General features: G+C 36.5%; 1 protein-coding gene across 1 annotated transcript in view; it reads left to right on the forward strand.

Moving 5' to 3' along the window:
* The first annotated feature begins 643 nt into the window (after positions 1 to 643).
* Positions 644 to 13,139, forward strand: part of LOC146003293 (zinc finger protein Noc-like) — a 33,235-nt gene continuing 20,739 nt past the window's right edge. Inside the window, exon 1 of the mRNA XM_083141532.1 lies at positions 644 to 1,000. Within this exon, the coding sequence (XP_082997658.1) occupies positions 938 to 1,000 (63 nt within the window). The 5' untranslated portion in view covers positions 644 to 937. The remainder of the gene's footprint in view (positions 1,001 to 13,139) is intronic.

The raw sequence follows: 13,139 nt of genomic DNA on the forward strand, positions 1-13,139 counted from the left end.
TCCCGGGTTCGATATCCGGTGGAGGCACATAGTGGTTCGGATCCCACTTTAATCTGTAGGTCCAGTCCCGATTAGCCTTACTGTGCATGAAGTGGACTTAAAAAACAAAAATCAACTCAAATGCTTCAGATACTTAATTTGTGTTGAAAAAAGTTCCAAGCGGAATAAGCTTTGTGGAAAATCATATTCGCACAAGTGCTGCGCCGCCTATTTTTGATCTTTCCGACCATCACACGACCGTACAGGCTCCCGGCACGTGGTGGTCTGGAGGTAACCGTACCTGGTCACAAATCATGCCCCGTGGCAACACTGACTGTCGCGCCTTTCCTCAGAGCCGGCCGTGTTTTTCTCTTCTTCTTCTTCTTCTCCTGCCCGCACACATAGTTCTTGCACGTCGAGTTTAGTCATTAACCGACCTTCCATCTGATTGGAAGATGTCAGAAGTGCTACCACATTCTCATCACTCACTTTAATGATCGCCTGCCAACACGCAATACCCGAAACTCAACCAATCAGAAATCATGTTACAAATCAGTCGTTGGCGCAGCGGCGAAGAGTTAAAAGAGAGGGGAAGAAGGAGGGGAGAGGGGGAACTAGAAACACAGAGGATGAGTAAGAAGCGTGGAAGGGAGGGACACGTGACGTCACCACCTCGAAAACGCGATCGTCAGCCGGTAAAGCGGCATGTAGTAGTCGTCTGTGGTGGTCGGCGGAGTGAACGAGTGTCAGGTCGAACAAGAGAACATCGTAAAACGCCCTCTTCTGTGGCGTACAACCTCATGCCGATGGAAGATTGAAGCTCGCTTGCATCAACTTTTTTTCCCGGAACGAGTTGTGTTCTATTCTGCATTCTCGCAGGATTCTAACAGTGTACCTTTTGTGTTTTGAAGTGTTTTGTTACAATCTTGTGTGGACTGCTGGGACAGACACAGGCAGTATGCTGACTTCAAGCGCGAACCAGTATTTAAGGCCAGAGTACCTCACACCTCTACCTACAACGGTAAGTGTAGACGGAACGTGAAGGAAAATTTGTGTATTTGTGTGGTGTTTTGTGCTTGTGTGGGTGTACTGTACATGTGAACACACAGAAGGAGTAACAAGCAGTGGGTGAGAAACACGTAAGGTATAATACACGTGCAAGTTCAATCAGAAGAACTATAAAATGTATACACCGTAATATTTCTTTACGTGATTTCATGCTTTGTAAATTACACAAGTGTTTTTGCTTTTGCGAATGCTGGACACATTGAGTAAAAGAAGTTTGAGGCTTAAACGTAACGTAATGACACGAATTGCAAATATACTGTGTACAGAAATATACCACAGCGTTAATAAGTTAGGTTCCGTAACTTGAACCACAGCAAAGACATCATAAACAGTTAGACTAGATTGTAGACCAAATTAGAAAAGTGTTTTCGTCTTTGCCAAGATTGGACAGATTGTGTGAAAGAAATTTAAATCTCCACTTAATGTTAAAACGTAATGTAATGGCAGCAAATATGCTGTATTCAGAAACATGCTATCGCGTTAGTAAATGTAAGTTAGATTGTTGCAAAGACATTCTAAACGGTAAGACTGAAAGCAGTTTTAACCCTTAGCTTCGTCCATGTTGTACGTCTAAGTCTTGTTTACTGCAAAGCACGTACAGTACGTATTGTTTAACACTTTCTGAAGAAACAATAGAGTGACACGTATTTTCACTTGATTTTTGTTATTTAGCGTCGCTTTTGCTACTTTTGGCTAATCGTGACGGTGAGGATTTGTGACGATATGATGAAATTGATGAACACTCACAAAGAACAGTCCGGTCCCTCTGGCACCATAGTGCGCTATGCTAACCACTCCGCCACGGTGGTGGGCGACACGTATTTTCATTGAACTTTTCGGATAATAATGAGATAATAATAACAATCCACATGTTAGAATGGTGAGTATATTAGTCAGAACTTAAACTATCCGTCAAATCCAACACTTTATTCTCAGGCTTATCGGGACTGGACCTACAGTTGAAAATATGATCGGAACCTCTGTCCCCATCGGGAATCAAACCCGCGACTCCTTGATTACAAGCCAACAGCGTTACCACCACGGTATCGAGAAGGACCAAGGAAACTATCCGTAGATAATACTGCACATAATTATAAACAATCATGAACATAACATAACATAATCTTTTCGTAAGTGACTCACTCGACGTCACATATTTGTGTAGATGGGTTAACCGTGACGATGAGATGAGACAAACAAAGAAATGTCCGTGGCATTAGCTTAGAGTGTTTGTAAGAACACATGAAAATCCCGCAGGTTGGCTGGCTTAGGGATTTCAACCCGTGACATCCCGAATGGGCAAAATTCAGAAAAGTCATTTTTGTTAACCCGGTTTCGCACCAAAATTATCAGAAAAAGTAACCACGTTATGCCGAGTACTGTTTCATCATCTAATTAACGGAATATTATATGCGAGTAACAAAATACCACGTTGTTTATTTGAAATCGTTCTCCCTTATACAATAAAATAATCTCGCACAAGTATTGGGCCATAGAATTGTAGCATTCATACTTTTCTCCCCATAACAATTGAGAGTCTTAATGTGAGATTATGTTACCCCGAGAATAGAAATATGTAGAGCGAGTTTCACAAGTTTTATCGATCAAATTGTCCCCCACCATGTTCATTGGAAGCAAGGCGAAAAAATAATGGAAATAATAATGTACAATATCCTGAGCAATACTTGTGCATTCCACCATATGAACTATGGACTTTCGTGGTATCTACACTGCTGTAGAAATCATAGATTTCGCTCGGTTTTTACTTGAAAGTAGTAAGTTTCGTCCAGAGGAAATGTTTCGCTTTGTTAAAATGTCAGAAGAAACTCACTAGCTATTTGGTGTAGAAGGTTAATACAATAACAATCCGTACTCTGTCCTGAATGTCTAGAAAGCTCACAGATTCAAAACTGCTATAAAATGTATACACAGTAGTATTTATTCACGTGCTTCCGTACTTCTACGGTTTGTAAACACGGTTTAATGTTTTCCACTTCTGAAGAAGAATGTGAAATTTAAAATACGACGTAAGCGTGAAATGCAATACATTGACAAATGTCAGTATGTTACACAAAGAAACACAGCGTTAGGTAATGTAAGTTAGGTTGTACAATTCCATAAAATGTTAGAAGACTTTGTCAACAGTAATAATGTAAGCATTTTTTTCATAGGTTATAAAATTATAGAATATCGTAGCGAGAAATAACTTTCTTTTATATATCGTTAAAGCCACCAGGACGCCTGTTTAAATCATAAAGTGGAAATTACTTTGTAAAATTAGATTTTATAAAGATTAATCTACATATAGATAAATAAATCTGAGCAAGATAAAGCTATAATGAATAGGGGTCTTTTTCTGGACACACTCGTTTCAAACTAGTATGCAGAGCCATATATTACCGTGTATACACTGTTACAAGTTATTGTAAAAATTTCAATATTCGACCGTTAAAATTAACAGTCTGAATAGAATAGAATACTTTATTAGTCATTAGACAACATGATTGCAATAGACTTCGTCATAATAAGTATATAAATACTAATATAAAAAATTACAAAAGAAAAGAAAATTAAAAATACATATTAAAATATTACACATTCAACAATACAGTTTGCAAATTAAACTACATTGTTTTATTACAGCGAAAGCAATTGGAAAATAGTACTCTATTTTCATTACAATACAAGTCACTTACAAAACCCCATTTTACAGATCTGTGATGCATTATGAGTAGACATTTACATTTTACAGGCCCTGATGGAAGTGTTCTTCAAATTCCGTGACACTATATATACAATATCGTACTAATATCTGTTAATTACAAAACAAAATTAAATTTTGAATATTTTATCGTGTGTAAAGATAGATAATTATTTCAGTTGAGCTATCACAAATATATTTTTTAAAAATGAATCATTAAAGTGTCATTAATTAGACAGTCAGTGCTGTAAAAAAATAGAATACTGTCATAGTCATTTTTTTGACGGTAGTTGTATGGCAACGGAAATTGATTGTTTTAGACCTCCATCTCCAGGCAGGAATTTTTTTTTTACAGTGAGAAATTATTATTCTCATTATCAATCAGTAATAAAACTAAAATATAATTTTTGGGGATAAAAGGGCATTTAGTAATCTATTTTTTATTGTTTTGAGGGGGTACGGTTATGAGGTGGACGTTTCTCCCTTGTCCCCCGCTGCTGTCGTCACCACTAGTGTCCGTAGAATGTTTTTTTGGACAAATTGTAAAAAAGGATATTACATACCGTAGTTGTAATAAAATATTTCGTAATTTCCATTTTTTAATCTTCGTTTTAAAAGTTGTTCAGACAAAAATGACAATGGGGGTTTGTTTTAAGGGGGAATTTGCTTTTTCCACTAGTTTTTTCGGACTGCATTCATTTGAAAATAATGATTTTCTCAAAATTTCGGAGAGCGCTGTAGCCCCATCAGCCCCCCGCTGTGTGTGCCAGTGGTCGTCACTGTGAAAGGTAAACAGAGGGCAGATGCAAATATTATTTCAATTGCAACCTCTGTGGTGTCGGGTTCGACACCCTAGAAATCTAGGGTCTCTTCACTGTGATTGACATTTCATCATTCATCTTCATTAATACCAAGATGTTAATCATATAAGTAAATTACGAATAGAACGCCACCTGTTTTGTGTTTAACAACGCACAATATTCACTGTGTAAATTTATTTCTGTCTCGGGGCCACTCCTAGAAAACTGAATATTACGCAGTACCGTTTAAAAGAATGCCACTTCTTGAGAATTAGGTATAATAATCTAGTCTCAAATTTAGAAGTTTGTATAGGACAGTGGCGTGCCAGGATTTTCGAAAATGAAGGAGGGTTCACATATTCCTACGTACTTTTTTTTAGGAATACTAGGGCAAGGAGGAGCTATGACCCCCACCAACCCCCTATTGGGCTCGCAACTGGTGCAGGAAGAAAATAAGTCTTGTCTCGTGCTCGTAAAAAATGTAATTTCACGTCGCTTCCCTACCTCTGGAGGATAATCTCGACGATGAGGATAAATTATGAATTAGATGAAAGGCTATACCAAGAATTCCAACCTAAACTATCTTCTCACCATGATTGTGAGGGAGATCAAGTGTGAGTTTCTTTCAGTTTTCCGAAAGTATAGATTCTCAGATTTCATGCTGTGATACAGACAAGAGAACATATTTCCAAAATGTGACGTTCTGGGCTTCAAAATTCGGTAAAAAAAAAAAAAAGTTAAGCCTGAATCACACTGAACTGGAGTTCCAGTAGGAATGCCCTAGTAGGCGCTGGACTGGCTACCCATTTGCTAGTTTTCGCCTCACACGATACTTGCTACCGCGTACTTGTTGATCGACTTTTGTTCCCATAAGACATTGCACAGAGCAGACATTCTGTACTGTAAAGATGGACGAGTAATTTGAAGAATGTTGTAGAAGAATTACTACTTTGTGCTTTTGTTAAAAATTAACTCGAGATTGGCTCGAAAAAATATAGTAACCAATGCGTACCGAACAAGCTTTTTAATTAACTCGGGTGTGCATATTCATACATGAGATTCGCAGGATTCATTCACAATTTTTTAAAAAAATCAAACATTTAATTTAATACACTGATAACAATAAGGATTTTCATTTTCGGCTATTTTTGTTTGTCACGTACACATCTCATCGCTTTGTATAAATACCTCAATATTAATGAACTGAACACGAATGCACTGCACGCCATCTCTTGCCTTTTTTGAGAAACTAACAAAAACAGCCAACACTCGGAAACCACAGATAAAAATCTCCCCTTTGCAAACTTACAGATTATCTTCACATGCCCACACTTTGCTCTGATTGGCTGGTCCACAGAATCCAGTCGAGGAAAGCAAGTAGCAATTAGAACATGTCCTGTTCCTCCAAACCAGTCAAGCGGCCAGCCAGGCAGCCATCACATCCGGGCAGGTAGCCAGTTCAGCGCCATCTAACTGGATAACGAGTTTCGTGTGGTTCGGCCTTTGCTTGTAAAGTTTTAGCCACAAACTGAATAATTTCAAGTTTAAGGTCATCACTAACTTCAGTAGGCCTACATAATTGTAGGTACGCATATAAAAATATGAAGTACAGCCAGCAGCGCCGACTTGTCAAAATTATTGGGGAGTCTCTGATCACTGAAATAAATGAATGAATGACTCACTCCCTCCTTTTATTAAAAATAAAAATTACGTCTTCGTATAGCAGTTTTTAAGCAGCTATTATATTCCTCATGCAAATGAGCTGTAACATGAAAAACGTTTAGAAAATGTTTCAAACTTTCTTTATGTATTTTGTGTCTGCTCTTTTGATTTTTAGATAACAATTAACAGTTTCATTTAAAAGTCCTATTTACATTAAGAGGCCAACCTAACAGTTTTATGCCGGCCTCGCTAGCCGAGCATGTTGGGTGGTCGACTCAACTTCGTTTTGATCTGGAGGTCTTGGGTTCGAGTCTCGGCGAGGGCATGGGTGTGTTTTAATGTCCACCTGTAAAGAAAGGACATGTAGCAATACAGACTTTTCATAAGCTTTCCTTGCGTACTTTACTGCAAGCCAGTGTTAAATAAACTCAAAGACTTTAGAATTATTTTCCCCTTATTCTAGAGGAAGAGATTTCGAGGATAACTAAATATCGTACATAGCAATATTGCCTGAAAGTCGTGTTAACGACATCAAATTGTTCAGAATTCACTCAACATCATACCGGTATACGTAATTGTGATATCACCTCATTATTTTGAAACTCTTTTTACTAAAAATGCCGGCCCCCGTGGCGGAGTGGTTAGTACTTCGCGCTACGACGCCAGGGGTCCCGGGTTCGAATCCTGGCCTGGGCATTGACGTTTGTGACTGACCATTCATCAATTTCATCACAACATCACTCATTCCCATCTTTGCAAATTAGCCAAAAAGTGGCATAAAAAGCGAAGTAAAATAAAGCAAATCAATCAATCAATCAATTTTTAGTAAAAATGTTAACAATACTCATAATTATATACTTAGTATATAGTAATAAGTCATATGTTTTGCTGTCTCCGGTCATAGCCTCCCCAAAGTTGATGGTTTAGAGGTCTCAGCCCCCCAAAGTTGATGGTATAGAACATTTCAAAGTTAAGTTCATGTGGCACAATTCAGAGTAAACTTTACAAGAGAAGCAAAATAATATATTAGATCCTCTTAAGCAAAATTATTTGGGGGCTCTGCCCCCACATCGTTTACATTGGGGGGCCTGAGCCCCCCCCTCCTCAAGCCCCACGGTGTCGGCGCCTATGAGTACAGCATTATCTAGTGCTAACGTGTCAATTTCCCGAAGTGCCGTATTGTCATCGCAAGTTCTTGCCAGAGTGGCAGTAATTTATCTCCCGTAAGAAATTTATCTTAAATAGACAAGAATGGCAATTCACACAAATATATTAACTCAAAGGCATTAAACGACCTCCCGGTGGCGCAGTGGTAGCGTGGTCACCTTGTAATCAAGGTGTTCCGGGTTCAATACTCGGTGGAGGCACATAGTGGTTCGGATCCCACTTTAAACTGTAGGTTCAGTCCCGATTCGCTTTACTGTGGATAAAGTGGACTTAAAACATCAAATCAATCAATCAATCAAAGGCATTAAGGGGAGGAGTTACAGTTACGCACCAGTTGTGCATTTATATCAATATCGCCCGAATGGGACTGCTACTAAAAGAAAAAAAACCTGGGTGTATCCAAGAGTATGAATTTCTCTCCATGTTGCAAGTGGAAGAGCTTTTTCATGTTGATTATTAAGCTGGAGACGATGTTTGGAAAATATGATGAATACATTTCTCACACTTGATCTCCATCACGATCGTGGCGGGAAGATAGTTTATTTAAGTTTGTCCAGTAGTATAGGTTGGAATTCTTGGTATAGCCTTTCATCTAATTCATAATTCATCCTCATCGTCGAGATAATCCTGCAGAGGTAGGAGTTTCTCATCAAATGTGACGCCCAGGCTCTTCTTTTTTTTTTGGGTGGGGAGGAGGTTGGGAGAGACTGGAATTGTAAAGGTTCGTACTAGGGCAGTGGTTCCCAAAGTGTGCTGCCGCCGGGAAATGTTCCAAAATTTTCACTGAAATTCAATCAGTGATATGATTGTTCCAAATATACAAGTATGCTTATTTAGTACTTTATACACATAAAAAGCGTTGCAAGTGTTAGATAGGCCTACATTCTGACTTGGGCGCCGCGGATAAAAAAATTGAAACACTAAGGGCGCCGTGAAACGAAAATCTTTGGGAACCCCTGGTCTAGGGGATGTACAATAAAAAGTTTGTTATATTTGGAGCTTTTCACTCTGTTAAATTGCACCGAAGACAACATTGATAATCGGGGGTGATTAATTGATTTTCTAACATTTAGGGAGAGGCTGTAGCCCCATTGGGCAAGCCCTGGGGTACAATATTTTCCAACAAATCAAACTGGACAAATTTAATCCCAGGGGTGTCCACTACACCAACACTCTGTAAACACGAGTATCGTTAGCTTAGTGACCGGTGTAGTAGGTTCCTGAATTGAGAATGACAAAGCGCGTCGTTATTAAATTGGTGCCTAATAAAAATAGTTCTTTATTAATTTATATCTGCTGCTATTTACATCAATACAACTATTAATTGTAACATATTTACACACACGTGCGGACTGTGAAAAAAAATTACAGGATTTCTTTCTTGCTCCCTTGTGGTGTGTAAGAATGAGACAGACTATTTTGAATATTAGATTGCATTGCTCTCTAAGTGTTCAACACATAAAGTTTCATAAATTCATGCTAGTTATACATAAATCTTATTGTAAGAATACACATTTGTATACAATAAATAATAGTATTTATTATTTTCATACAATACCTTTCTTCTATTTACTTTGCAATATTAATCTACTATTGCGTGTTTTTTCATTAGGCTATTTTCAACAACTTTTCTCGTTATTAATGCATCCATATTTATACATACATAGGGTGCCATCTATTGGTCACAATTACCATTTCCATGCAGTTGTTCAAACGTGGTGTAGAAGTGGTAACTGAATATTATTATTTTCGACGAAAACAACAAAAAAATAACGTTTCATATCGCTATCATTTTATTAATGTTATTTATTCATTATATATTTGTTTAACGAAGAGACAATGTTAAGAATACATAGAATATGTAATAATGGAAAGTTGCATGCATAGTCTCATGGTACGTTGTGGAAAATTTGAACGACAACATTATTATTGCTAGAGCATTATTGAAAGTGTAGCTATGTCAACTTACAGGAATAATTAAAATTCATAAGTTGCGCTTCAAAACATGAAGATTTTGCGTTTTGGGGATATTTAACGTCATTTTTTAAAAAATTGTCGAGAAGCGAATCTTGTTTCATGTAAAAAGCAGCTTCCTAATACCAATTGAGGTAATGAAATTTGTAGGATCGGCTGATATGAAAATGGTTAAATCTGCAAGTGTTTTTTTGGGCATTTTTAGATGTGAATTTTGTCTCAACCATTCCACACCATCTTCTGTATTAATCATACATAACTATTACAAGTATATTTTACATAATAACATCAAACATTTATTTATAACAATTGAGCACAAATATAGTAATTGAAATTAGTTTTGTAAATGTTGATCACCACTGCAAAGCAAACTAGAAATTCATTACAAAAAAACAACTGAAATATGGAGATGCTGAAGCCAACAGGTTTTTAATACAGATTTTAAAAATCTGAAAATGATGGAATCTGAAATTCAAAGCCGGTCTTCAGATTTGAGTAATTGATTTGTAATAATTAGGTATGAAAATGTAGAACCCATTTATTATTTTTGTCAATATTTAAGTGCCAAAATTAGTGTGCGTATTTATTAAATTTTTTTTTTTCATATTTTAAGCCTACACAACAAAGGTGATTAAAATTATTGATTTTGAACTTATTAAAAAATATTCCTCCACTGCCAAGTCTAGTCTTGGTACCATGCTTGAGTTTGACAATTGAAATGCTTCTAAATAAGAGCAGACTAACGAGGCTCTGGCGTCTGGACCCATGCCCAGTATTAATGCTCTATGGCAGTGGTTCTCAAACTGTGGTACGCGTACCCCCACGGGTACATGAACGACTTGAAGGCTGGTAGAGTCGAATTACTTTCGGAACATCTCCAGCGGACTGCGCGAGTCTGTCTAGCGAGCCTAGTGGGCGTGTAGAACCTGAGCAAGGGGCTTAGCGATAGGTTCTGGGTGGAGATGACGTCAGCGGCTCGCTTCGTTGATTGGCTGCTTCGAGAGTTGTGACTCGTTCCGAAGCTTCAAATGCATAACAGCGAAGGATGTTACGGAAATAATCTCACTCTACGCGATCAGCTCGGAAGAGAAATGTCGAGGATACCCACACGGCAATATTTTTGATGCAGGTGTGTAAAGCAGACTTCATTGTTTCAGACTCCATAGCTTTAAAACTCAACAGGAAAATAAGACTGATTTTGTCATTGACACTCTTATGTTTGTTTCATATGCTTTGAAATAAAATACTCGTTCCAAATCTATAATAGACTAAATTTGGAGCCGAATCTGTGCTTGAAAGTTTCAAGTGCACAACCAGACGTGAAGAAACTGTGTCAGGGTATACAGGCACATCCTTTTCTATAGAAACTCAGAGGATATACAATTAAGGCTCGGCTGGACCTTTGGCACCCGAATGGGCGAATCTTTTTAAAAAAATCCTCTCCATACGAAAAACCGCTGTGATATTCCAAAATATGAAAAATTACATCAGCTTAGAATTCCTTCTAGAGCATTGACGTGAATTTTCGTGTAGTTTTCTTTCACTGTTGTCTAGATATTATCAATAGCTTAGTGATTACGTAAGTCTATTAAACTATTGATAATATCTAGTCAATAATGAAAGAAAACTACACGAAAATTCACGTCAAAGCTGTAGAAGCAATTCTAAGCTGATGTAATTTTTCATATTTTGGAATATCACAGCGGTTTTTCGTATGGAGAGGAATTTTTTTTAAAAAATCGCCCATTCGGGTGCCAAAGGTCCAACCAGAAAATTGAGCTTGACAGTTTGTTTTTCAAACTTATTGTTTGCTCTTTACTTTTTTCAACAACTCTGAAAAAATATGTGAAAAAAGTTTATTGTATACTTCTTGACACATGTGCTTCACATTTTTATTTTTGTAATTAATAATAAATAATGTACCTACGTAGGAAAATCCAATAAAATAATAAAAGTAGGATTATAATGTTATAAAAACCTATGGTAGGGGTACATTACGCGTTTACTTAAGACTAAGGGGTACAACGAGAGAAAAAAAACGTTTGAGAACCGCTGTCCATGTGACTGTCCCTTCATCTTATCATCATTCATCCTCATCTTCGCGATTAGCCAGAAGTAGCAGAAAAGCGAAGTAAAATAAAGCAACAATTTCAAAATAAGAAAAAAAAATCCTGTCAATTGTAAAGTTCACAAATAAATTTACATTTCTGTTCTATTCAGCAAGTCCTGCGACGAAATATGAAATTATCGAATATTTAAAAACCAATGCATGTAAGTGACCGCAATTCACACGACATCACTATGCGATTTTTTTTTTCAGAAATCAGTGTCCCATTACATTCCAAAGCACATTATTCAGATCAATTTAGATGAAAATATCACACAAGCAATTCTCACTTATGAGTGGCACGATGAAGCAAAATTGGCTAACATTAAAATTGCTAAAGACAGTAACAAGAATTTATACTCGTCGCTAATGGATTTATTTCTGAACATCATTTGTTCACTTGTTTATTTTCATCTTTATTGTCTGATGACCATTTTCTGCACTCGATCTCTTAACGAATTTTCCCTTTATACAATTTTTAATAGATTTGTAGTTAGTCTGGGAAACACTAGATGTCAGCTTTGTTCTTGACAATCTACTTTCACGAAAGTATTGGCAACAAAACTACTTTTGCATCTGTTGTAGTACCAAAAAAAAAAGTTTTTAACAATTTATCTGAAAATTTAAATCTCCTATGATTCCATAGACTTTAGTCAGAATCACTTGGTAAATATTCATGGAGCACGCTTGAATGAAATTATAGATTTATTCTCTAAATCTTATTTTTTTCAGTAACACTGACATTAATAAATGTAGGAGTGTTCATATTCAGAGTTAGACGAAAGTAAAAATAATTCAGGCGCCAGCAAAGAGGCGATAAAAGCTACGCATTTTGAAACATTTAATTAATGTATTAATACAATATTGCACTGGAGTGGCCTTCCTGCAAAAGGCTCAACTGGTAACATCATAAATTACCATGCAATACATTCTTGTATATCGCTGCAATTTTTAAAAAAATCTGCTACGTGATACAGAAAATACACAATGTACTCGTTAAAAAAGTAGTGGAAATTTCCGCGAACAAAATTCTTAGGACGTAATTTAAAAATTTCTACCCGTGATCATCTTTGTTCAACATAGGACCGATGTCCCACAATACTAACATTTATACAAAAATATACAAAGATAAAATAAATAATTAAAATATTGAGCGTTATAACATAACTTCGCGCCAATGCCAAAACCGCGAATGTGTTAAATGTTACTTTTGTGATTAAAGCATTTTAATATTTAATGTCCTGGGAATAAAACTGGTTTTACATTTGGATAAATGCTGCCACCATTAAAATGTGTACCTATTTATGACTATATTAGGTGACATAAGTCAGCATAGAAATCTATTAACGAAAGGTAGTAGTCAGATGAAAAAGTCAAATTTTAACATTCTTATTTTTGGCATTGGTTTAACAATGTTGTGCCTAATAAGACTATATGTATAAAAAAAAAAACACATAATTCCAAATCATATTATAACTAGAAATCATTAAAATATTCTTGCATTCGTACAATTGGAGAATTTCTATGTGCTTTGTTGAATGAAATGCCGATAAAATAACAATTTCATGATGCATTAGTTATTTAATTCCTTTTTTTAGTTGAACAAGATTTGTACAAGGTTTTCACCAGAAAATTTTGTTCAAGGTGCGCCAAATATTGTTCAGGTTTTCTTTCTTTTCTC

The sequence above is a fragment of the Lepisma saccharinum genome, chromosome 20 (assembly GCF_977018435.1).
Source record: "Lepisma saccharinum chromosome 20, izLepSacc3.1, whole genome shotgun sequence".
Lineage (NCBI taxonomy): Eukaryota > Metazoa > Arthropoda > Insecta > Zygentoma > Lepismatidae > Lepisma > Lepisma saccharinum.